This window comes from Phymastichus coffea, unplaced genomic scaffold (assembly GCF_024137745.1).
Source record: "Phymastichus coffea isolate CEN01 unplaced genomic scaffold, Cenicafe_Pcof_1.1 PCOF00125, whole genome shotgun sequence".
In the NCBI taxonomy this organism is placed as follows: Eukaryota; Metazoa; Arthropoda; class Insecta; order Hymenoptera; family Eulophidae; genus Phymastichus; species Phymastichus coffea.
The window spans coordinates 541,814-566,992 of record NW_026706936.1 but is presented as its reverse complement, the minus strand read 5'-3'; the positions used below and the strand labels follow the sequence as shown (position 1 = coordinate 566,992).

Below are 25,179 nucleotides of genomic sequence, written 5' to 3'. Positions count from 1 at the left end.
ATTGTGGATTAGTTAATTTATAAATATGCCATGATAAACCACAATTCAATTACTTTTTTCAAGCAAATATGCATGTTTTTTTTTCAATTCACGCGCGCTCGCCAATTTCCAGAGCATCGCATCGTTCTGAAAAGTGCATCGGAACAAAGAAATCTTTCGGACAACTAAGCGAATGAAATGAAAGCAGAATTATCTGATCTGTTTAATTCGATTCGGACAATATGCAGTTACCTGCTGTAAGCTTGGCGAGCACGATAATCGTAGGTCGTATCCGAAGAAGACTTGGTAAAATGTTTCATTGAATGTAGTTTAATTTCTCAAGTGCTATTGGAGTTAGGATTGGTCGACGTAGGGCTAATTGGGACAAACGTTGCAGCGGTGCGTACGCTGCGGACACAGTTTCCTCTGAAAACAAACGGGTTGCAATAGACTAGTCTTGAAGTTGAAAAGTCGAAGTTGGGAAAGGGAAGATACGAGGGCACAGCGGTGCGTATAACAATGACCAAGAGTTTGGCCGATATACGGCGCGGCGAAAGCTCGTCGGCGGCGACTCGCGGAAGCGCTCGTCCACAGCGATGAGAAGGCGAGCGGCAGAGAGAATTAGGAGGAGATTGTTAAATTGAAGCGAGAGCTGGTTTGGTAACGGGACGCGTCGGGCGGTCCGCGGCGCGGGGGGAGCAGCCAGCTGCGGGGAATACGTGAGTAGCCGGAGCTCATCCGCTCAGTATGCAGCGGGCGATCGGCGCCGCTGCAAGTGAACCGGTCGGTCAAGCGCCGAGCATGCCGGCAGTATGCGCAAGCGACGCGGCAGCCTGAGCAGCGGCCTGCTGGGCCTGGCCGCGGGCCTGTTGCTGGGCCTGCTGCTGCTGGGCCAGCAGCAGCCGCAGCGCCCGCGACCGCAGGCGCGCGCCGGCAACGCGTCCACGCGGCGCGCGCCGCCCGGCCAGGGGCAGCCCGAGGAGGACGAGCAGGGCGGGCTGCTGTACGTGGGCGTGATGACGGCGAGCAAGTACCTGGAGACGCGCGCGCGCGCCGTGCACGAGAGCTGGGCGCGCGAGGTGCCCGGACGCGTGGGCTTCTACTCGTCGGCGGACTCGCGGCCGCCGCGCTCCTACCCGCAGCTGCCGCTGGTAGCCCTGGGCGGCGTGGACGACAGCTACCCCCCGCAGAAGAAGTCCTTCCTGATGCTGCAGCACATGTGGCAGCGCTACGGGCAGCGCTACGAGTGGTTCATGCGCGCCGACGACGACGTGTACGTGCGCATGGACCGGCTGGAGGAGCTGCTGCGCTCGGTGGACGCGCGGCGGCGCGCTCGCTACATCGGCCAGGCGGGTCGCGGCAATAGCCACGAGTTTGGCCTGCTGTCGCTCGAGTACGACGAGAACTTCTGCATGGGCGGGCCCGGGGTGCTGCTGTCGCGCGAGGCGCTGCGCCGCGTGGTGCCGCACATCGGCTACTGCCTGCGCAACCTCTACACGGCCCACGAGGACGTGGAGCTGGGCCGCTGCGTGCGCCGCTTCGCCGGCGTGGCCTGCACCTGGAACTACGAGGTAGGGAGCGCGCGCCGCGGACGCGCCGATGGAGCGCCGATTGAGCGCCGATTGAGCGCGTTTCGGCTTGCAGATGCAGTCCATCCTGTACCACAACGCCAGCGGCCAGCTGGCCTTCACGGGGCGGCTGAAGAGCGCGCAGATCCACCGCGCCATCAGCATGCACCCGGTCAAGAGCGCGCCCCACATGTATCGCCTGCACAACTACGTGCGCGCGCTGCGCCTGCAGGAGCTGCAGCAGCGGAGCCTGGAGCTGCGCGGCGAGGCGGCGGCAGGCCGGCGACCCGCGCCCGCGCGCCCACCGCCGCGTTGGGACCTGGTGGCGCGCTCGCAGTTCAGCCTGGGCGAGAGCAACCCGCGGCGGCGCGTGCGTGGAGACGTGCGCGAGGCCCTGGAGGACGCGACGCGCGAGGTGCTGGCATCCATCAACGCCTGCTCGCGGCAGCGCGGCCGCTTCGTGGAGGAGCGCCGGGCGCTCTACGGCTACCGCGCGATGCGGCCGCAGCGTGGGGCCCTCGCCGTGCTGGACCTGCTGCTCATGTACCGCAAGTACCGCGGGCGCAAGATCAGCCTGCCGGTGCGCCGCCACCTGCATCTGCGCCAGCGCTTCGCCGGTGAGTAACGTGCCCCCCCCCCCCCCCCCCCCCGACGTCTGGACGCCCCGACGCCCTGACACGCGTCGTCTGTTGCAGGCCTGGAGCGGCGGCTGGTGCGCGCGCCGGCGACCGAGCCGCCGGTGCACCTGGTGCTGCCGGTGATGGGCCGCGGCGGCGCGCTGCGGCGCTTCCTCGAGACGCTGGAGCGCGAGTGCCTCGCCGCCGGGGAGGCGGCGCGCCTGATCGTCGTGCAGTACCCGGGCGGCGAGGAGCTGGCCGACCTGGAGGCGCGGCTGGCGCGGCTGCGCGCGCGCTACGGGCCCGAGGCCGCGCGGCTGGTGCGCCCGGGCGGCGAGCGCTTCTCGCGCGCGCGCGCCCTGGAGGCGGGCCTGCGGCTGCTCGCGGCCCCGCAGCTGGCGCTGCTCGTTGACGTGGACATCGAGGTGGGGCGCGGCGCGCTGGCGCGCGCCCGCCGCAACGCGCTGCTCGGCCAGCGCATCTACTTCCCCGTGGTGTTCAGCGAGTTCGCGCCGGAGATGGTGGGCCAGCTGCCGCCCGCGGAGCGCCGGCCGCCCGCACCCGGCGCCGGCTTCTGGCGCCAGTTCGGCTTCGGCATCGTGGCGCTGTACAAGCGCGACTACGAGGCCATCGGCCGCCTCGACCTGGACATCGAGGGCTGGGGCAAGGAGGACGTGGACCTCTACGAGAAGGCCGTCCGCTCGGGCCTGGAGGTGTTCCGCGCGGCGGACCCGCAGCTGCTGCACGTCCACCACGGGGTGCGCTGCGACGCGCGCGAGCTCCAGCCGCGCCAGCTGGGCATGTGCCGGGGCACGCGGGCCGACACGTACGCCTCGAGCCCGCAGCTGGCCGGCCTGCTGTATCGCGAGCCGCGCTACCTGCTGTTCGCCGCCAACGCCAGCGCCCCCAGTGCTTGACGCTCCGCGCCACAGTGCCATCGGCAGATTCGCCGTGCGCGCCCCAGCGGCGGCGCGCCGTTTGTAAGCCGCCGGCAGTCGGCTGCTCGAATAAAGTTGTCTATCGCTATTCCCGAGTGCTCTCCTTGTCCTCGATCCACGTCGCCACCGCGGCCACCCGGGCGCGTCCCGGGCGCGTCCCGGGGCGTCCCGGCGGGAGATCAATTCAAAGCATCAAAGCCTGCGCTGCACTCATATGCCTTTATTCGGCTGCCTGATTCGTGCAGCTCTTGCGTGAGGTTACGCGTATGCGTGTACAGCTAGGTATATGTATAGGCTCGGCGCTCGCGTCATCGCGAGAGCAAAAAGCGCACGAGCCAGTCCTCGCCGGAAGTTTGGTTAGTCGCTGCGGACTCGTCGATGGCCTGCGGGCTGCTGGCCTCGGCGCCGCTGAGCCAATTCTGCAAGCCAAAGTACAGTGGTCATCGGCGCGCCCAAGGGCCGCTGCGAGCATCGGAGCAAGTCGCACAACCAGTCGGTCGTCCCGCTGGCGCGGGGCCTCGTCGTAGTCCAAGTGCGCCGCCAGCAAGTGGCGCGGCGGCTGGCGCGTCCCGTGGAGGATCAGCCTGGCGCTCGTCACCCTGCCCTCGTTGCTCGGCGGCCCAACCTGCGCCAACGGACGTTCGTCAGCCGCCAGACGGAGCACAATTAGCCGGCGCGAGTCGTTACCTCGTCGACGATGTCCAGGAGCCAGGTGCCCCGGGGGTCCTCCGCCCACGTGGCCACCGACATGAAGGTCCACCTGGCGAAGCCCTCGCTCGAGTTGTCGTTGAACCTGGGCCCGAGCAGCCGCACGCTGGTGCCTGGCGGCCGGACAAGCGAACAGCGTCAGGCCCGGGCCGAGGGTCCGCGCGGGCCCGGCGCGCGCTTACCCGTGGGCGCCGTCAGCTGGATCTGCAGCGCGCCGCGCCGGCTGTACTCGAGGCTCGCCTCGAGCTGCACGTGCTCGAGGTAGCGCACCGCGCAGGCGTCCACCTCGAACTGCAGCCTCCGCGGCCGAGCGTAGGCCAGCTGCCGGTCCACCCTGCGAACGGCAATCGGCTGTAGACTGGGCGCGCCCACCGGCCGCGGGACGCTTACGGGGGCGCGAAGCCCAGCTGGCAGACGCTCTTGGGCGGCACGCTCGTCCAGTTGGCGCCGGCGCTGACGAGCGCGTGCGCGTTCATCAGGCCGAAGCCGAAGCGCGGGTTGAACCAGAGGCCGACCGCGTTCTCGAACCAGCCCGGGTTGTCGCTGCGACAGAGAGACGGGCAGAGAGAGAGGGAGAGCGAGAGGGAGAACGCGCGCGCGAGAGGGCGGGAGGGGCAGGGCCGGAGCCGCGGTGTCGGGCTCCGAGCGTCGCGGGCAACGATACCTGAGCGGGCCGTGCTCCGACGAGTAGACGACCAGGTGCTGCACGTCCCTCCAGGTCAGGTTAGCGCTGCGGCGAATGCAAAGTCAAGGTCAAGAGCGAGATCGGCACGACGGGGTGGGGCGGAGCGCATACTTGGCTTGCAGCGCGAGGGCCAGGATACCGGCGGCGAGGGGCGCCGAGGCCGAGGTGCCCGTGTGGCTGGTGGTGCAGCTGTTCTGCAGGTCGGTCGTCACCTGCAACAGAGCCGAGGCGCGCGGTGAGGCCCGAGCCGGCCGCGGCGCGGCGAGGCGGCGGGCGGCGCGACCGACAATCATCTGGTCCTGGTGAGCGCCGCTGCTGTAGGTGGCGGCGAGAGTGGCCGGGCAGATCTCGCCGTACCAGGGGAAGCTGCCGGCCTGCGAGGCCGAGCCGATGGCCAGGGTGTAGACGCTGCCCACGTAGCCGTCGCAGGCGCAGTCGTCGGCCTTGGCGCCGCCGTTGCCCGAGGCCCACACGAAGATGCTGCCCCTGCCGCCGCGGCCCTGCGGAGCAGCGCGCGCGTGAGGGCTCGCCGGCGGCGCGGGCGGCGGCGGGCGCACCCACCTCGGCGGCGCCGCGCTCGAGGGCCTCGGTGGCCAGCCGCCCGGGCGCGTCGAGGCTCCTGCCGTCGTCGGGCGGTCCCCACGAGGCCGTGTAGACGTCGACGATGTCGCGCCGGTAGCTCAGCGCCTCGGCCTCCACGCGGTCGTTGACCACGCCGTCGAGCATCTTGATGCCGCCGACGCTCGCCCCGAAGGCCACGCCGACGCCGCACTTGCCGTTGTCCGCCTCCATGGCGATCTCGCCGGCGCACCTCGTCCCATGGCCGTTGGCTCAACAGGTCAACGAGCGGCGATTAGGCCGAGCTGTACTCACGACAAGCTGCTGCTGGCATGGCGGCGCTACCTGGCTCCTCGTATCGGGGTATGGGGTCGCGGTCCCGCTCGTTCACGTCGTAGCTGATCTCCGGGTCCTGCGAGCAGAGCGGCGGCCCCGTGAGTGGCGCGCTGCCGAGCGACGCGCCGCGCTCACCTACGTAGTTGGCGCGCAGGTCCTCGTGGGTGTACTCGAGGCCGTCGTCGATCACGGCCACGCGCACTCCGCGACCCGTGATGCCCAGGCGGTAAACCGGCAGCACGTTGAGGTCCAGTCTCGGCTGGCGGCGGTCCTGCAGGTACCACTCCTCATCCCAGAGCTCGTCGTTGAAGGCCCGCGGCTGGTAGTCCCGCTTGTGGCGGCGCACCGGGCGCTGCTGGTCCGCCCAGGCGATCTGCGCAACGGCCAATTACTCGCGGCGACCGCCGACGCGGCGAACGGCCTACCTTGGCGCGCCTCCGCAGACGGTTGAAGGCGCGGGCGCTGCCGCGCCTCCTCGAGCGCGGCCCAGCGCTGGTAGTGCTCGCGCGCCACAGGTAGGTGTCCTCGAAGCCCAGCACCTAGGCACACGCGCGCGCCGCAGCACCGGCCACCATCAATCTCCATTTGCAGCCGTCCATTTGTCCACGTCTCGTTGATCGCGCGCCCCCCGCGGCCACCTCGTTCGTCTCAATTACGCCGCCCCGCTTTGCCCGCGCCACCCCGCGCCGCCACGCGCGCACAGCGCTCCGACTCACCGGGCCCAGGTGCTGATAGCCCGATTGGAGGGCCAGCAGCGCGGCCACCTGCGGACCGCCCTCCAGCCGCACCACCCACTCCTCGTTGACGCGCTGCGAGGCGGCGCAGCAGTAGGCCAGCAGCAGCCAGCCCAACCTGCACAACCTGGGGGCAGAGGCGCAGCCGATCGCGCCCGGTTACTCCGTCACTCGGCTGCACGGCTGCCGGAGCGCGCGCTGGCTACCTGTTCATGGCTCGATCGCCCAGCCGGACGCGCCACTGCGAAGCGACTGCAGCTCGGTGCGGCCTTCGCCCTGGCGCCTCGCCGCTCGTCTCTTAAGTGACTGGCGCGCTGTCGCGCGCTCTGTCCGCGCGGAGTCAGCTATTAGCCTGGCTGCCACCCCGATGGTCCGAGGTGGGAGGTGGGGTGGATTGACCTCGAATCCTCGAATTCACTCTCGGCGGCCTCCTTCGCCTCCCAACACACACGGGCGCGCGCTCGCCCCCGCCTCCTCGCCGCCCTGAGCAGGCGTCGCTCGCGAGCGCGTCGTTCGGCTTTCTCGGCAATTTGGGCAGCGAGAATCGATCGGCGGCCGGGTCGGAAGCACCACCGAGCTGCACTCGACGATAGCAGTGGTGCATGCACGCCGGGGCACTCTCGCGCGCCTCCTCCCGTCTCGATCGATCACCGCTTGGCTCGGTGCGCTCGACGTGTCGCGCGCTCGCGCCTAATCTCCTCGGCTAATGTGCAGCTGCAATCAGCCGCTATCAGCTCGCGAGTCCCCGCTCCACGTGCTCCGCGTCGCGCTCTATCTCGCCTCGCTGTGTGTCCGGCCTGCTTCAAGTTCAAGTTGGAAAATCGATGCGGACGAGAGCTCGAGCGGCCCTCGCTGATAGCCGCGATAGGGAGCGGGCGTACGGGCACCGCCAGCCACCTCCGGTGGTTGGCCCCAATTCGGAGGATCGTCCGGGCTCGTGAGCCCCGATGTATTGCGTGCGACGCCAGGTCCGATCCTCGAACGCGCACGCATTCGTTTGTCGCGAGGAGCATTTCGCCTACAAGGTGTACGTGCGACGTGACGATCGGCCACCTCCGTTTCAACGCGCGGTCACCGGTGTGCGTCACTCTAATGAGTCACAGGCTGCCCAATGACAAAGGCTAGCCGTTCATCGAGCAAGCGGAATTCGCATCTGAAGGCTCTCTTCTCCGCGACTCGAGGCTCGGTCCAACGAACAAGCGCGCGTCAGTGGCCGAGGTCGGGAATAAGAAAATAGGTTCCAGAGAAAATAGGTAAGAATCGCTCCGCTGACGCGCGCTGCGAGGCACGAGCAGTGTCATGGTGGCTGCCGCTCCGACTCGGCGAAGGAGCCGAGCTCTCGCTGGAGCGCGGCTGGAAAAGCGCCGAGTGCCGGAAGGCTCGCGAGTAGGGGCAGGCGGAACAAGGGCGCCAGAGCCGTAGAGGGGTGGCTGGATCGCCGTAGCCGGATGTGCGCGGGCGCGCCGCCGCCGCCGCCGCCGCCGCCGCCGCCGGCCCCAGTCTCCGCTCCGGCAGCGCCAGTGCAGCAGCGAGCCAGAGCCGGCCAAGCCCGCGTGCGCGGATCAGTTGGAGATGCCCGCAGCGCCCACGGTCAGTCTCGTGGGCGCGACGCGCGAGCTCCGACGAGCGGGACCAGTCCCCCGCTCTCCTCGCGGCCGCTGGCCCCCCAGCCGTCGCCTCGTCACGAGCACGCAAAGCTGCACTGCCGAGTGCAGCGGCCTCGGCTCTCGCGCGTGCCTGCCCCGCCGCCGCCGCCTGCGCCGCTGCGTTAAATTTTCCCACCTCGTGGCGCTCGCAAACTCTCTGCCCGACGGTGGCCGCTAGATTGCGCGAGCACGTGCGCGTCCACTCGACGCATCGCTTTTGCGATTTCTCGGGCCATGGCTCGGATAAGCAGCCAGGGGCCGCTAATTAAACAGCAGTAGGGGACAACATCGATCGGTCGAAGGACACCGGCTAGTCGCGTGGCTCTAATGACGTTCGGCTTTCGGCTAAGACCGACCTTGCCGTGCCAATTGTCCGCAGAAGTCACTTGTCCTCTCGGACGGTCTGCGAATGCGACCTGTCTGGGTCGCGTATCGAAGGTCCTCTAGCACCAGGCTTCACCTGTGGTTTGTCGTTGTTTGTCGGCAGATCGACAAGAGCGCCCCTATCGCGAACCATCAGGTGCCCCGGCTGTCGGGTGGAAGAACTGCACTGCGTCGATTCGCTGCCGCAGCTAGTGGAAAGTGTCGCGCGGCGAATGGGCCGCTAGAGGAGAGGTACTGCAGCTGTTGAACGAGTGAGCTGCTTCGTTGCGAGTTGCATGCGGGAGTCGGGAGTCGGGGGTCGGGGGTCGGGCGCCGAGAGCCGAGCGAAGATGCCGCGGACAGAGCCGTCGTCGCTGCCGAGGCCGCCGCTGCCGTCGCTGCCGCTGCTGCTGCTTCTGCTGCTGCTGAATCTGCAGGCGTGGCTAGCCGACTTGCCGCCAGTCGCCTCGGCGGCCGGCTACGCATTGCTCGTGCCCAGCGCTAGGAGCTCAGGTGAGTGCAGCTTCGGCCGCCGCGACAAAGCTGCGCCGCGTTTGCCGCCCGTTAGGCGCTCTATCCATTATGAACAGGCGCGCATTAGCCAATAAATGATACGCAGCCCGAGGATCTGTCCATTGCTCGTTATTACCGACTTGTTTTCTGATTAGCGACCACTTGTTGTGCGTCCGCTTAACAAACGCTGCATTATGACCTCGCTCGAGTCCTCGTCGTATACGGACAATTTGCAACGGTCAGGCTTCCGGCGACGAGTCTTTCGGCCACGCGTACTTCAGTCGAGAATCGCTTGCCAAGACATAGGCACATTGATTGCGAGGAGAGGTTTTCACGCGAATAACTAGGACAGACATTTTTGACACAATGGTTATTTATTGTAAAGGCACACAGCGCGCGCCAAGACTCGGCTACTCGGTCGAGTACTTTGGATTTTTCATGCAGAACAGCGCGCTCTCGACATAGTTCACTATTTTCACTGTGGCAATCGTTTGTAAGCTGACGAGGAGTATGCTTGAAATGTAAAATTTCGCGGCAAAGTGCCTTGCTTCGATAGGCTATATCTTTCACGACGAGAGCAAAGGCGCGTAAGGAGAGTGCAGACAGAGGCGATCCGAAGGACCGAGGCCGCTAGGCGATATCGTAGCACAGGCGGAGACCGATCGCGCGATCGCCGCGTTAGCGCGAGGAGGCACCCGAAGCGACCGGCCGAGCCTGGCGACATCCTCGCGTCTGCCGCCGTGCTCTGGTTCCGCGGCAAGCGCGTCGCTCGCCGACACTGCTGACGTGGGGATGGCCGCAGGGGGCTCGAGCCCGGCGAGCAGCAACGGGCCAACGAGGCCCCCCCACTTCGACGACGCCTCGGCGCGCAACGTCACCGTCGTCGTCGGCCAGAGCGCCGAGCTGAGCTGCCACGTGAAGCAGCCGGCGGACCGCACGGTAAGTGAGCCCGGTGGCACGTTCCCAGCCCAGCAGCTCGGAAGCTCGGCGGAGCACGCGGCCGTTGCAGGTGTCGTGGATGCGCCAGCGCGACCTGCACATCCTGACCTCGTCGGTGCACACGTACACCGGGGACGCGAGGTTCTCGGCTAGGAACCCCGAGGGCACGGACGAGTGGCGACTAAGGATCGGCCAGGTGCAGTCGCGCGACGCCGGCGTCTACGAATGCCAGATCAACACCGAGCCCAAGCTCAGCCTGGCCTTCGCGCTGCGCGTGGAGGGTAAGCGGCGCCGCCGCAGAGGCGCTCGCGCGCTGCTCACCGGCCTCCTCTCGTGTTCCAGCGGCCCAGGCGACTATTCGCGAACCCGCGGACGTGTACGCGAAGGAAGGCAGCACCATCAGCCTGAGCTGCGCGGTCAACGTGCGGAGTTCGCCGCCGAGCAGCGTGGCCTGGCACCGGGGCTCCGCCGTGCTGGACTTCGACAGCGCCAGGTAGGCACGCGCCCGCCTCTGCCGGTGCCGCGGCAGCCGCTCATTCGCGCGCATGCCCCGCAGGGGCGGCATCTCCCTCGAGACGGAGCAGACGGAGGCCGGCACCACGAGCAAGCTGCTGCTGACGCGGGCCCGGCTCGACGACAGCGGCAACTACAGCTGCGTGCCTAGCAACGCCAAGCCCGCCTCGGTCGCGGTGCACGTGCTCGACGGTCGGTCGAGCGGGTCGAGCGCGCCCGCGGTCCGCCAGCTCGCCAGTCGCCACTCGCTGCAACTCTGCGTCTGCTTTGCTTGTTTCCGGGCAGGCGAGCCGCCGGCGGCGTGGCAGCGCGGCCGCGCGGCCCGGGCCCGCGCCTCCCTCCTGCTGGTGGCTGCGCTCGTACTCGCGGCCGCGGCCGTGCCGAGTGCGAGCCGGGGGCCTCGCGCGGGTCCGCAACGACGAGCTCCAACGTGCTCGGCGCCGCAGGCAAGCGTGGCGACAGGGCCGAGAGGCGGCGAGGACGAAGGCGCCGGCGCGTCAAGCCACCGCCGAGCGTCCGACCACCCTCGCGGATGCGCGGCGGCCGAGGACCGGAGCTGCAGCGGCGGCAGCAGTAGCACGCGGCCGCCAGTGGCAGAGCAGCAGCAGCAGCAGCAGCAGCAGTGACGCCGGCGGGAGCAGCCGCTCCGAGGCGGCGGCGCGGCTCGCCGGCCGCGGCACCCCGGGCGGCCCGGAGTCCGGCTCCTGCACGCGCAGCAGCACGCTGTCCAGCCTGCCCGCGGCCGGCTGGCAGGAGTAGTTGCCCGCGTCGGCGTCCGTCACGTTGGCGAGCGTGGCCTCGCTGAGCGTCCGCGCCAAGCCCGCGGCCGTGCTCACGCCGACGGCCCCGCCCGGCGCGAGCGGCCGGCCGTCCCGCAGCCACTGCACCGCCTCGACGGGCCGCTCCCGGCGGGGCGCGCTCACGAGGCAGCGGAGGCTGACGCTCGAGCCGCGCTGCACGCGCCGCTCCCGGGGACCCGCTATGGCGGCCCGCGGCTCCGGTGCCTGCCCCACTCCGCTGCGCTGCGGCGACGGCTCGTCCTGGCTGTCGACCGGCGGCGGCGGCGGCGAGTCTGCAACGAGCGACTTACGGCTGACGGCTGGCGCGGCTGGGATGCGGCCAAACCGCGGACACCCTTACCCCTGACGCTCAGCTGCACGCGGCGCATCGCCTTGGGCTCGCTGTTGACCTGGCACTCGTAGGCGCCGGCGTCGGAGCCGCGCAGTCGCTCGAGCCGCAGCGTCCAGGCGTCGCTGCCCGCCGGATGCTGCAGCCGGAAGCGCGCGTCCGAGCTGAAGCTCAGCTCGCCCGAGCTGAGGATGTGCAGGTCGCGACCGCGCATCCAGGACACCTGCGGGTCGAGCGCCCGGTCAGACCTGCTGGCTAGCTACCGCCGACTACGGGCTCTGCATACCCACCAGTCTGTCGCCGAGGTTGCGCACCCGGCACGGTAGATAGACCGTCTGGCCTTCGAAGCCCGAGACCCGCGAGGCGGTCTGCTCGAAGAGCGGCGGCGCCTCCTCGGCGCGCCTTGGTGCTGCGACGCACAGTGCCGCGAGCGCGCAGCGGAGGAGCAGCGTCGGCCGCAGCCAAACGGCGCCGGTAGGCGGCATGTCCGCGCTGCGCCGATCAGCCGAGCGCCGGCCGACGATCCGCGAGGCTGCGGTCGTCGCGCGCTCACCACCGATCGGCCTGATCCTCGAACGCGTCCGATCGCGGGCGTCGCTGCCGAGCGGAGTGTTGGAAGCTGCGCGCTGCGAGGGGCCGCGCACCGCACTGCCGAGTGCCGCGCGCGTCGCACAGCCGGGTAGCTCGCGCCTCGCGGCGGCGGATGCGTCTTGCTCGTCTTCGGCTCCTACTACTCGGATTCCCTTTTCAATTGTGCGGCAGCTGACACGTGAGCTCGTGAGCCGCTTCGTCCGGTAATCGAATACCGAGTCCCGCGGCGCCGAACCGAGTCGGCTCCTGGCTGCAGGCCACCTATTTATAGCTTGCGGCGTCCTCCTTGCACAGACGACTGCGCCTCGTCGTTTGTCACTCCGCCCCGCGGCAGACCGGCCCTGCTTGCGGCGACTGCGCCTCGATGGAGCTGCCCAGCTGGGCGTCCATGTCTCATTCACGCTCTCCCTCCACGATCGCGGGTCGACGCTTTCCGCATCGAATCACGGAAAAATCCAAGCGGCTCGCGCCTGAATGCAGTCCCGTGCCCGTCGTAGCAGTCAGCTCGTCCGAAGCGGTGGCGGTGTCGAGTGCCTATAGAGATGTGTACGAATAGCATTTACGCGGACTTTTCAAAGCTTGCGGCCGCTCGGTCGATTTCACCGACACTGCGCCGAATAGCTCGGCAGCTGCCGGCTCACAGATTATGATCGCGATTAGCAGACTGCTATTCAACTGTCCATTAAAGAACCATCGCATGAGTATTGCATCGTTGCCTTAGATGTGACGAATTCTTCTGTGCCATTAATATGCACAAAATAGATTGTCTGTCAATAGTTTATATACAATTTTTATCTCTGTTAGTTTGAATAATCTGGCATTGATTCTTCATTATAGACAGTCAGTTGACAACACTTACACAAAGTCTGTTTATTTTCTCCTATCCATAATCCACATCACAAATTTCCAATTACACGGAATAACTTCTACGCTTAAAACTTTTCCTAAAAGTTGTACTTATATTTTTTCATCGCGTTATTCTGCGAATTAATACAAATTAATTTCTGTCAATATGTTGAAAATACGATAAAACTTTCTATCAGCATTGTAATTGATTACGAGTTTTCAAATGTCTCGAGTAAGCCCATAGTCGTACGTGACGTGACTAAAAACAAAACTTTAAACCATTACTACTATTCCGATGTTTAGCTGTAACACGATCAATGTTTTTGAAATCTAATAGGATTATTTAAATTTGTCTGACAAATGAACGATTTTCAAAGTTAATGTGTACAATAAATGATCGATCATTAGCAATGTTTGCAGAAAATCATTGTTAACATCGCTTTACCCGATCACTAATTCATGATCTACTAGTGGACCAATTTTCTTATTCCTAAGAAAAATTTATTGACAATCAAAATCCAAGTCGAAAACAATTTCTTGACGAATATTCTATAAATATATAACGCGAAGGATTATAAAGTAGAAACATGGGAGTCCTTCAGAATTTTACATTTGCTTTGATACTGCTCAAATAATCAAAAGGCTGTATTATCGCTTAGTCAAACCTACGTACACGAATAAAATTTAGGTATCGAGCAAGACAATAATTGTGCATATATATATATATATATATATATATATATATACTTATTAATGCACTGTGTGATACTATTACACACTTTATTTATATATTATAAAAATCAAAGGGTAAAAAATAACTTATAAGTTACAAATAATTGTCGAAAAGACACTTCAACTTCGAGGTTTTTATGTAAAAAATAGACCGAATGAAAAAGAAAACTTTGTTTCCCTACAAAGTCGTTCCAACCATGTGAGAGAGACAACATTCGTTTACGACGAATTTCTCTTTGTTCTAAGTGTAGAGATGCGCGCGCGCGCACGTGTGTATCTGTACATGCATGCACGCATAAAAAACAAATGAGGCAAGGTCGTTCATCGACTTAACAACACGTGTTACGCCATTTTAAGGTTACAAGTGCGAATATCGATAACTTCTGGTTACGCCGATAATAAATCTAAATCTTTTCAAAAGTGCCGATTTTCACTCTTTCTCTTTTTCTCTTTCTTAGGTAGTACAGTAGACATAAGCAATTCAGCAGAATATAGTGTTGTCATGAGTTGCGTGATGCATGTATGTGTGCATGTGTGCATATGTGCGCGCGGCCTGCCGAAATGCTAATGTTGCCTTGGTCGCCATTCTTCGTTCAACTGTAGCAGAGTAAGCGAGGAATTTCAATAAGTTTGCAATTACACCATTTGTTTCTGATCACTGACACTTTTTCGATAAGTATTTACGAGTTCCTATTGTTCTCAAGATTAGCGGTAAGTTTATTGTAACTCATTCATATTTGTTTCTTTTATCAATGACTTGATAGGTTACAAAGACATGGAATTCCATGGAATTTTGCCAGCTCCTATCTGATGTTGCCTTTACAATTGTCAGTTATTTGTCATAAGCAATTCATTTCTGTGTTTATTCTCGAGATTCTTAATAATAGTTGTTTTCAGTCATCCACCTTATCTTGTTTTTTAAAATGTACTTTTCACGACCGGCTGTACAAATCACTTAAGTTTATTTAGTTTACGATTCTTTTGTTGCAAATTTTCATGTTGCCTTACTCAACAAATAATTATCTAACTTTTCATAAAATTTAGAGGTATTTTTTAATAACCAGAATTATTAACATTTCTAGGAAGTCTTATCTTTGGTATGTAAAATAAAAAGCGAAGGAAGTGTGCAGCCTATGGCTGAGTTTGTGCCATAAAACAAGACTATTACATCAAAACCAAAATGATTAAGGAAAACGAGCCTTTTTGGTTTCTTGTTACACATGTAGAGATAGAGGGACAGTATTTAAAAATATGGGCCCAGACAGAGGAAAGGGTCATTCAATCTGTGAACAAACTGCTCATGACTCTACGAGATCAATTTGATTATTGTCAAACCAACATAGTATCTCCTAACAGTGTCATGCCACACACTCAGTGCTGTGCTAGAGGTCCTAATAATGAATTCTCTAGAGCCAAAATTCTTGGCTTTCGCTCAGATGGTATGGTGTTTGTTCAGTTTGTTGACTATGGAAATGTAACTCACGTACCCATTCACAACATCAGACTACTGGATAACTTGCCTGGAGCTGAGTATCTATTCTCTGTACCTCCTTCAGCAACTCCGTTTATATTAGCAGATGTTATGCCTATTGGTGGTGCTTGGATGCAAGAAGTTGTTAAACAAATTCGTTCTTTCCTTGTTAATAACAAGTTTCAAGGAGTTTACAGAGAAATCAATGGCTGTAAAATAATTAAATTCAATATGATGAATGATGATTTTGGTACTTTATTGGTTAACAGAAATATGGCTTTATCCAGGTACTTAAATATTAATAAATTCAATATTAATTTTGTTTATTACTTTGATTTTCAAATTTTTTAGTTCATCCTGTGTAAATAACACCCAACCAACTTCACCAGTACAAAATCTAAGGATGCCTCATCAGGTAAGGCATTCAACACAAGAGAATTGGAGAGTCCCTGCAGTGCAACAAACGCTCCCTCAAAAAGTTGTAAAAACCAACTCATTCAAAGCCATCCAATTAGAAATAGGCTCTGTTCATGATGTCCAAGTTTCTTATGTAGATGAAGGTCCTTGTAAGTTCTCTGTACAGCTATTGGAGGCAATACCCTATTTGGAAGCCATGATGAAGTCCATCAATTCCAGGCCTCACATTGCTCTGCAAGAGTCACCTATTGCAGGAACTGTATGTCTAGGACAACAGATACACCCACAGAGACTTTGTAGGGTTGTACTCAATTCACCTGGTGATACTTCTTGCAAGGTATTACTTCACATTATTTGTTAATCTTAACTTTTGATTGATAAGCTTATTTTCAATAGGTTTATTATGCTGATTATGGACATCACGAAATTTTACCATTTTCTAGTTTATATCAGATACCGGATGAGTTTTTTGTGCCAAATATATTTTCAATAAGATTTACTTTGAATGGTATTAGTAATTGGACTGTATCTCACGAAATGAAAGACTATTTTGGTGGTTTGGTAGCTAACAAAAATTTAAAATTAAGAGTTTGCAAAGGTCCTCTGTCACCTCTTACCCAGTATTGTGATTTATATTTGAATGGAAAAAATGTTAGGGATATTTTGAGCGAAGTGTTTCCAGAGTCATGTGAACTTTTCTATCCAGAGCCAAAACAGCTACAATTAGGAAGTAAAGAAACTGTAATGGTGCCTTTTGTTGAATCAACTGCCAAATTTTTTGTTCAAATTGAAAGTGATGAAAAGCTTTTGGATGACATTATGCAACAAATTGAACAAGCTTCTAGAACAGCTGCGACACTGTCACATGCACAAATGCGTAAAGATATGCCATGCATTGCTCTATATGAGGATAAAAAATGGTAAGTTATAAAGTTTTTTTTCCCTTTTTTTATCTCCTTGTTACTAATGTAAGTAAATGTTCTTTCAGGTACAGAGCTTCCATACTCAATATTATTGATGATACCAAAGTTTTAGTGTTCTATGTTGACTATGGTAATGAGGAAAATGTGTTGGTGAGCAATTTGAGATCAATACCTTCTCATTTAGTCAATAGTCTTCCAAAACAAGCCATTCAGTGCTGCCTGAAAGGATTTCAATTTGAATCAGCAAATCAAGAATTGATTAAAAAGTTTGAAAATTTAGTTCTAGAGGAACGTATGATATTATTTGCCCATGACTATGTCAATGGTAGTTATCTCGTAAATTTACATGATGCTAAATACATAAGTGATCCCATGGCAGATATTGGCATAAAGTTAAGGGGTATGGAACCGTTGCAGAATCAAGTGTATGTTAGAAACCAAGAATCATTTGAAAAATGTCCTGCTCAAAATCAAAGGTACTTAAATCATTTTTGAGATTATGACTATTTAAAATATGAAAATAATTTTTATGTGACAAAATAATTACCCATTATGCAAATTGGTGACCAGAGTTCTAATCAATTTTATAACAAAAAGTGACCTAATCACTTTCATCTTAGGTCAGAAGAGAAGTCTCAATTTGTTAAGAAATCAAGAGATAAGAATACAAACGTAAAACATAATACATTGCAAGATAAGAACATTGCTTATCAATATGCTTTTATGAGGGAACACCATATACTCTATAATCTTACATTTAAAACATGCTTAATAATATTTGTGCTCTACCCTTAGTAATAACACAGTAATAACAATATGAAATTGTTAATAAGTATATTAAAATATTTGCCCAACAAATTTTTATTTAAAAAAAGTATATATTATTCATTTCCTAAAAAGTTTGCTGATTATTTCTATTCATATTATAAATATGTCATAGTATGATCAACAAAATTCATATGGTACTGTGCCATAGTTTTCTTGCAGCAATGAAGAGTCAGACTCGTTTTTTCTCAAAATTAATACAATTGTTCCTAATCTAATAACCTCAGATAAACAATTCATAATTGAAAAATAAGTTTTATGAAGTTAATTATAGTTTCAAGCTCAATTGCATCAAATTGTAGATCCCGGAAGTACATTATGAGATTTTTCATAAAATTTGATTTAAGATGAAGATGAAAGAATTTGCTTTTTACTTAATTAAAAGTTTTATAACTCTTAATATTGTACTTCAAGGTTTTGGTTAACATCAGCTTGTGGCTTGAAACACTATTAAAATACGTGTTGGAATATTAATTAAAAGCATTGATATTTTTCAGTAGTAACTGGACTGGTACTGGCAACTGGAACAAAGACAAAGAGTCAGGTATAATTAAAAAAATTAGCAGTTTTGATGAAAATTCCAAATCAAAGTTCCGTAAAGACAATGAAAACGAACAGCGACACGACAACCGATTCCGTAGAGAAAATTCAGATTATCAAAGCGGAACGTCAAGTAATCAATTTGGCAAAGAGGATAGAAAAATCGACAGATTTGATCAAAATGATAAATACGGAAAGCAGCAGACTGATGTTTCTCGGTTTCCCGGTACAAAAGACTATCCTAGTAGCGATCGATTCAACCGAAGTAATGAACGTAATAGCTATGAATCAAATAGAATAGGAAAAGAAATACAAAATAACAGAGGTAACGTTAACTCTCGCCTAGACAGAAATTACGGATCTGACAAAGACTCCGATACTTCTTCAAAAAGTGGTGGAAAACGTAACAGCCGAAAAGAAGATCAGCGAATTCGAGATTCACCATCAAATCGCAATAGAGTCGGAAGATGGGAAAACGATCACCGCAGTAATGATGGCCCACGCAATGGCTACTCAAGTATAATCTTTCACTAATATTTAAATCACTTTACAATTTCGAAGTAAATATAAAAATTTTCATTTTTCAGATCTCAAAAATTGCGATAAGTCAAAATCGCCAAAAGACAGTCGTATCACAAAGCAGGAAATGGTATAATTTTTAATATGCAATTATCGTTTGCTCTTTTCGTCTGATCACTGATAATATTTGATTTATATAGGTGAAGATGTCCGAGATCAAACCTGCTCCTAAAATATCTAGCCAAATACCGCCGCCTAATATCACTGTTGGAGCGGTGAAAAATTGCATAATGGTCTATTATAACAATCCAAACAGTTTTTACGTACAGTTGTACCCAGACAACAAAGAGTTGAACCTTGTCATGGAAAAAATTTATTCCACCTATGATAAAGGAGGCAAGATCATTCCGTCGTTACATATCAAAGAAGGACTGCATTGCATTGCACAATGGCAAAATGATGAGCAATGGTATCGAGCTGTTGTAAAAAGTGTTGATGCTTTATCGACTGTCACTGTGTTTTTCATTGACTACGGCAATCTCGAAACAATTAGTTTTGATAAAATTAAAGAAATCCAACCGGAATTGGTCAAGTTGCCGGCTCAAGCTATTCTTTGCAAAATGTTCTGTCCTGGCAAGTCTGATTGGAGTAAAAAAGAGTCTGATCAATTGGCTAGTGTTATCGATGATAAATTGTTAGAAGCCGAATTCATTGCTATGGAACAGGGAGTCTATCAAGTAATATTGAAGGACCTCAAATCGAATGAGTGTCTCAATGACGCTTTTACGAACGGCATTGATTTGCGAAAAGAAAAAGAATTTTTACGTGATAAAGCGAGAAACTTTGCCAGAGGGGGGGATTACGTATCTCCAGAGTATGCTTCCTTAAGCGACAAGTGGTTGGAGAATAAAGTTGAATTTGGTAAAACTTACAGCGTTAGCCAGGCCTATTTTCTCAACCCACAAAATGTTTACTTACATCTTCAGAATCAACAGAAAGAATTTCGAGATATGATGAACGAAATGCAATTGGTTTACGCAAAGCGACAGTCAATTTCAAAACCACTGGAGGTAATATTAATTCTCTCTTTCGTGGTCACGGTTAGGAACGAGTGGATTTACAAACACTCAATGTTAATTTATTTTTTCTAGATTGGAGCATCCGTCATTGCTGTTCTTCCCGAAGATGGAGTACTATACAGAGCCACTGTTGTAGAGCTGAATAAACCACGAGGGCCTGTAGTTCAATATATCGATTACGGCGATCGAGCTATGGTAGATCTTCGCAAAATTTACCCCGTTGAAAAGAAATACATGGTCTTACCGAAGCAAGCTCTATATTGTAGTTTAAAAAATATTGCTCCAATCTTGGGATCCAATTGGTCAAACGCTACGGAGATAAGCAAATTTTTTAACGCTGAAATATATGACTGTATCTTTCATGAGCTACAAAATGACCAATACTTGATTTCTTTGAATGTTAATGGTGTCGATATTAGCAATGCCTTGGTACAGAATGGTTTGGCTATGTTCTCATCACGAGCATCAGAAGGTAATCACGTATAGAAAAGCTTTTGTAATTTTTACGTTACAAATATTTTATTTTTTAGCTAGAACAGTGATTCAAGTTGAAGAAGTGCCTAAAGTAGATGTCAATTTACTCGAAGGTCAAACTTTGCATGTGAAAGTATCAAACGTCGAAGGCGTTAATAAATTCCACGTTCAATTTTACACAGCCAAAGCTTGTCAGATAAATGTTGATAGTTATATGGCATCCAAAGATCCACAGGTTTGTTTTTTGTGATCTTTATTTTGTTAGCATAACCATTATATAAATTAAAAAATGCTTAATATAAATTGGCATCGGCAAAAGTAGAATGTTATACATACTAAGGTAGCTCGTGCAATTTGCTAATGTTAGGTGATGCCAGGCCTGTTGTCCCACGAAGTTTGCCTGGGTGCAGGCTGTCTCGTTAATAGTAAAGGAAAATGGAAACGTGGTGTAGTTATTAAGTTTACAAAGTCATACTATGATATACGATTAATTGATACCGGAGAACACGAGAGAGTAATTTTAAATAGCGTGAGTTGCTCAAAAAAATGCAAGTAGCATGTTTCAATTTGGTTTATCGGCTGTACTCATTAAAATCGCCGAATAAATCAGAGATCCTTAATGTTAACTGCTTACTTCCAATCGTTTATAACAATATCATATAACACGGCATGCGCACGTTTCAAATTCGCAGGTTTCATTTGTCTATTAATCACACAGAAATCAAATACGTATATAATGAATTTTTAACTGACTTATGAACTAACGAATTGATTACTAAATATGACAATGATCTTGAACGTCTAACCATGAAAATTAATGGAATATCTTGAATTTGGCTGTTATACAAAATATCGTTACAGGGTAGTCACTTTGTTTAATGTCGGTCAACTTTTTTAACACTATATCGGAATTAATTTGTACATATTTTAATAGAACTTTTAACATGTTTAGATGCTTAAGTTACCTGGACAGTTGGCAGTCATGCAGAATCAAGCTGTTGAGTGCAGTCTGTTCGATGTTCCACTTTCTTCAAAGACCGATGACATGCTCAAAAGTTTAATCAACGGAAAGGACGTCAAAATTTTTGTTGAGAAAGTAGAGCGTAACAGGTAATTTGTCAATAAAAAATAACGAAGTTCTGATGGTTTTGATTGCTTGATTGCTTTTACAGGCTCATAGTCCGTTTGTTTGACATAAACGGCAACAAGATCAAAATAGTTGGTTCTCAAAACATCGAAAGAATAAATCCAATTTGCAATATGCCGATACTAAGCTCAACCCATGATGTTATCGTAACCAACATCAAAAACTCGAGTTGTGTGTGGCTACAACGAACGACGGATGCACCAATGGAAAAACAACTTTTGGACGACATGTACGACTACTATTCCAAGGTGAAAGTTCAGGCCATGGCAATTGAAAAAGAACTATTTGCTGGACTTTGGATCGACGGAAACTGGTATCGCATGATCGTTTTGGAAATGAGAGGCTCGGACGAAGTAAAAGTACAACTGATTGATTATGGAGATACGGGTTATATTTTAGCGTCAGATCTACGAACTCTAGATGACCGCTTTTATCTACCGCATCAGTTAGCCGTCAGGGTGTCGCTAAGTGTGACTTTGTCGGGCAGCAATGACAGTCAAATCGAGGTCCTGGAGCCGATGGTCAAGGACAAGAAGCTGTCTGCGACATTCTATAATGTTAATCGCAAGTGGATTGTCGAGTTGAATGAAGCCGGCGAAAAATTGAGTGACAAGCTGAAGATATTGAACTTGGTGAAGGAAACCACGATAACACCGTTCGAGCACATAGAAGCCAGCGAAATGGTAGTAGGTGAAAGATACAAGGTGATAGCCAGTCACGTTGACGCGCCCAACTCGATATGGCTGCAGCGCAAGGACGCAGTTGAGGCTTTGTATGATCTGCACGATCGGATGCAGGAAGTAGCTGCAGCGTGTCCAAACTATGAGGGTATTCCCGAGGAGAAATCGCTCTGCTTAGTCATGTACTCTCTGGACGGCTGCTGGTACAGAGCCGAAGTGATCGACGCCGACGCCGAAATAACCACCGTTCGCTTCATTGATTATGGCAACACCGACGTCATAGACAGTAGCACAGGTCGCGTCAAGCAACTGCCGGATAAATGGAAATCAATCGAGAGGTACGCTATACCGTGCAAACTCGACGTAGTTCCGACGGGTGTCGCTGACGAGTGGTCCGAGGAGAGCTGTGCACGAATCAAACACCTTACCTTAGCGGACGTCAGCGAGCTCACGGCTTTAATAATCGGCGACAAGGCCCCCATGCGTGTCGACTTATTCCTTGGCGACAAGAGCATTTGTGAGCTGCTCGTTGTCGAGGGGCTTGCGGCCTACGTTAAGAGTTCCGACGAACTGGAGGAGGAACTGGAAGTCGTCGAGGAAGAACCATTCGATCCGAGATCTGCCTTCGTCAGCCATTTTGTCTCAGTGGACGAGTTTTGGGTGCAGGAGGATGCCAAAGTCAAGGACTTGGAAATGGTCGCCGACAGGCTGGTCATGGCCAAGATGTTCGCACCCCTGCAGCAGGTCGAGGAAGGTCTCATTTGCATTGCTCACTACCCAGAGGATAATCAGTATTATAGAGCAATTGTTTTGTCTCATGATGGCAAAAAGACTAGGGTCAACTACCTCGATTACGGTAATTCGGCAACGACTGAGGATATTAGAGCCATTCCGCAAGACTTGGCCGACATACCACCGCTCTCGAAGAAATGCTGCTTGGCTAAGCCGGATGGTGTGAAACAATGGCCCGACGGCGTTAACGCTGAGTTCGATAACCTGGCGGCCAACGGCGCTACTGTCTTCATTTTAGACGTTATCGCGACAGAAGGCGAGACTTTTCTCGTAAGGATGACGCATGGTTCTAAGGACGTAGCGATCGAGCTTCTGGAGCTGTGCGCTAAGCCTTCTTACGAAGACGAAGGTACCATCATTCACGACGTTAAAGATATCTCGATAAAGGAACGCCCGACGCCAATAGGCGAGGAAATTACCCCGAACCTCTGCAAAATTAGTTGCATGTTATTATCACCAATACAATTCTGGATTCAGAAAAGGACCGATTACCTGAAGATCAATTACGTAAAGAAAGAACTCGCCGATTGGGAAGTATTAGCGTCTGCCAAGGATGTGAATGAAGTGGGAAAAATTTTTGCCGTAAGAGATTTTGAGAACAATCCACAGTGCTTTCGTTGCAAGATTTTAACGAATACTGACGCCGGCTTAGAGCTCTTGCTCATCGACTTGGGCGTTTCAATATCTGTGCACTCGGATACGATGTTACGTGAATTGCCAGATGATCTGAAGCACATTCCTGCTTTGGCTGTGCATTGTACTCTAACGATGCCAGAAGGATTAGAGAAATGGCCTGACAGCGCTTGTGAAAAATTCAATGATCTAACTGCAAATAACCAAACAGAATTCGGGTTTGAAATACTCGAACCTAGTGGCTTGGAGCAGCCTTTGCCAGTAGTGCTGTATTACAAGGATCAAAATGTCGCTGATTTGCTATTGTCCAGTTCTAATGAAAATTTTCCTAATGATAAGTCGAATTTAATCGCTGGAATAACCACAAATAAAGGCATGGATCATCAAAATATCTCGAGTGACAGTGCCGTTCACTCCGAAAAAGAGCAATATTTCTCTGAAGACACACATGCACAAGAAAACGATGTTACAGAAAACGTTAAGCCCGAAACTGCGATTCATCTGACAATTAGAGAGAACGATTCTGATAAAGGAGAAATTCCATCTCAGGAAGATGACCTATCTTATCAAGAAAAAATTGTACTTGACGAGCTTGAAACTACGGTAGTTCAAGAACAGCATGACGACGATGAGCCAAAAGGCTTAGCTGATCTAGAAGAAAAAATCGTTCCAGGGTCTATTTCTCGCGGTTTATCTGTCGAAGAAATTGCTAGGTACAGTCCAGTCCCCTTGCACTCGTGTCCTGAGGAGAAAATTGTCCCTGGAAGTATCAACAAAGGTTATACTTTTGAAGATCCCGGAAGTGTTTCTTTTCAAGAAGATAAACAGTTTGACACAGTTGTGATAGCCCCTGATGCAAAAGACTTTGAAAGTAAAAAGCTCCCACAATTGGTTAATGACTTTCAGACAATTTGCTTTGACGACAAAGTTGTCCCTAGCTGTATTTCAAGAGGAGAAACTCCTGTCGAAATGTATAGACCGATGACTCCAAAAACTGAACATTCAGAGAAACTTGTAGCTGGTGCTGTTAATGCTCAATCTAGTTTGAATTTTGAAGATGAAGATCTTTTTGTTGGTGTAATGGAAGAAAATTCAGATGCTACAGTATAATGAACCTTTATTAATTATCAATTTGTTATTTAAACTTATGTTTAATTGTTAAAATATAAGATCTGGAACATTTCGACAAAAAAATAGATATAAGTATATGACTCGAAGAAACTTTTTAGACTTATGTAAATGCGCGTTCTCATTTTCAAGACTTATACGTCTTTTGTGAAATTTATTCTATTTTTTACATAAAATATTAGTATATAGTAAGTTTTTCACATCTTTTTCAACATACTATGTTGCAAAAGAAAGCAAATTAAATAGAAACGAAAATATAGATAAAACAGGTCGTGCGTAAGCAATGACTGTAAAAATGTATCAAATGTAATTTGAAACTAGTAGTTGTAAACTATTAAAATTATTATAAAATAACGTACTATGTACATTGAAGAAAGAAAATTATAGTGTCGATTACCAAAGACAAGGTAAAATGATTTATCAATCGCTAATGAAAAAAATTTCATTAATAAGACGATAAATTTTAAAATATCAGTTATAAAGTTGATTTAAGTTTATTTGCTATTATGTTTTTTTTTTCTTTCAAGAAAGTATTTATTTTTTAATAATTGGTAAATTTTCTAATTTATTAAAACATCAACGACAATTCAGTGATAACTTAAGAATTAATAAAAATATGATATATATGTAGTATGTACATGTATGAATAATGCAACTGTAAGATGTATATGTATGTATGTATGTGTATATAGATACACACACACGTACGTATACATGCCTTTAGTTATATTTGTTAATTACAAAAAAAGTTTAAAGTTTTTGCAACTAACATTCAACATTAAGAAAACTTTCTGTTTATCAAAAACTATTTTGAATGAATCGTAGAAACTAATATTGATGCAAAATTGCATTTAAAATATTTGGTTCCAAGATGTATTTGAGCAATTATTGTTGATTCAACAGAAAAAAATTATATACGATAGTTACTATACTTTAAATGTGAAAAACTATACAATGAGCAAATAAAAATTTTTCTTAATATAATTTTATTAATGAATAATTAGTTATTTTTATAACATCCTTATTCAATACATTTCCCATAATGTGTCTATTACCAAAATAATTTGTTGTAAGAACATAATCCCTATTAATATTATAATTCCAATATTCTATTAATAATAAAGTTGATTTTTATAGAAAGAATTGTTTTCATAATT

At 51.8% G+C, this 25,179-nt stretch overlaps 5 protein-coding genes across 7 annotated transcripts; 3 read left to right on the top strand and 2 right to left on the bottom strand.

The window, feature by feature from the left end:
• The first annotated feature begins 471 nt into the window (after positions 1–471).
• Positions 472–3,182, top strand: LOC131671416 (chondroitin sulfate synthase 1). The gene is made up of 3 exons (XM_058947804.1): positions 472–1,550; positions 1,624–2,164; positions 2,243–3,182. Exons 1-3 carry the CDS (start codon positions 792–794, stop codon positions 3,079–3,081), a joined length of 2,139 nt encoding a protein of 712 aa, XP_058803787.1. The 5' UTR covers positions 472–791; the 3' UTR covers positions 3,082–3,182.
• A 127-nt stretch (positions 3,183–3,309) lies between these two features.
• On the bottom strand, positions 3,310–6,947 carry LOC131671389 (neuroendocrine convertase 1-like). 3 transcript variants are annotated; one of them, XM_058947767.1, is made up of 14 exons: positions 6,330–6,947; positions 6,106–6,250; positions 5,815–5,928; positions 5,529–5,762; positions 5,396–5,465; positions 5,057–5,325; positions 4,783–4,995; positions 4,607–4,707; positions 4,475–4,540; positions 4,201–4,353; positions 3,993–4,144; positions 3,790–3,923; positions 3,593–3,727; positions 3,310–3,521 (listed from the first exon to the last, which is right to left on the bottom strand). In XM_058947767.1, the coding sequence occupies exons 1-14, from the start codon at positions 6,335–6,337 to the stop codon at positions 3,411–3,413; spliced, it is 1,905 nt and encodes a 634-aa protein (XP_058803750.1). In that variant the 5' UTR covers positions 6,338–6,947; the 3' UTR covers positions 3,310–3,410. The 3 variants fall into 3 exon arrangements, with proteins under 3 accessions (XP_058803750.1, XP_058803749.1, XP_058803748.1); XM_058947766.1 differs by having other exon boundaries at positions 5,399–5,465; positions 6,330–6,945; XM_058947765.1 differs by having other exon boundaries at positions 3,325–3,521; positions 4,201–4,540; positions 5,399–5,465; positions 6,330–6,946.
• A 1,705-nt stretch (positions 6,948–8,652) lies between these two features.
• On the top strand, positions 8,653–10,874 carry LOC131671390 (hemicentin-2-like). Its single transcript, XM_058947768.1, has 4 exons — positions 8,653–9,584; positions 9,655–9,865; positions 9,927–10,077; positions 10,141–10,874. Exons 1-4 carry the CDS (start codon positions 9,438–9,440, stop codon positions 10,721–10,723), a joined length of 1,092 nt encoding a protein of 363 aa, XP_058803751.1. The 5' UTR covers positions 8,653–9,437; the 3' UTR covers positions 10,724–10,874.
• Position 10,875: 1 nt separating this feature from the next.
• On the bottom strand, positions 10,876–11,710 carry LOC131671429 (lachesin-like). Its single transcript, XM_058947819.1, has 4 exons — positions 11,516–11,710; positions 11,238–11,448; positions 10,966–11,169; positions 10,876–10,898 (listed from the first exon to the last, which is right to left on the bottom strand). The coding sequence occupies exons 1-4, from the start codon at positions 11,708–11,710 to the stop codon at positions 10,876–10,878; spliced, it is 633 nt and encodes a 210-aa protein (XP_058803802.1).
• Positions 11,711–13,645: 1,935 nt separating this feature from the next.
• LOC131671409 (maternal protein tudor) lies at positions 13,646–24,977 on the top strand. Its single transcript, XM_058947795.1, has 12 exons — positions 13,646–14,105; positions 14,477–15,152; positions 15,217–15,619; positions 15,679–16,202; positions 16,271–16,681; positions 17,528–18,087; positions 18,158–18,219; positions 18,290–19,159; positions 19,241–19,640; positions 19,699–19,877; positions 20,595–20,752; positions 20,815–24,977. The coding sequence occupies exons 2-12, from the start codon at positions 14,575–14,577 to the stop codon at positions 24,002–24,004; spliced, it is 7,335 nt and encodes a 2,444-aa protein (XP_058803778.1). The 5' UTR covers positions 13,646–14,105; positions 14,477–14,574; the 3' UTR covers positions 24,005–24,977.
• The last annotated feature ends 202 nt before the right edge of the window (positions 24,978–25,179 follow it).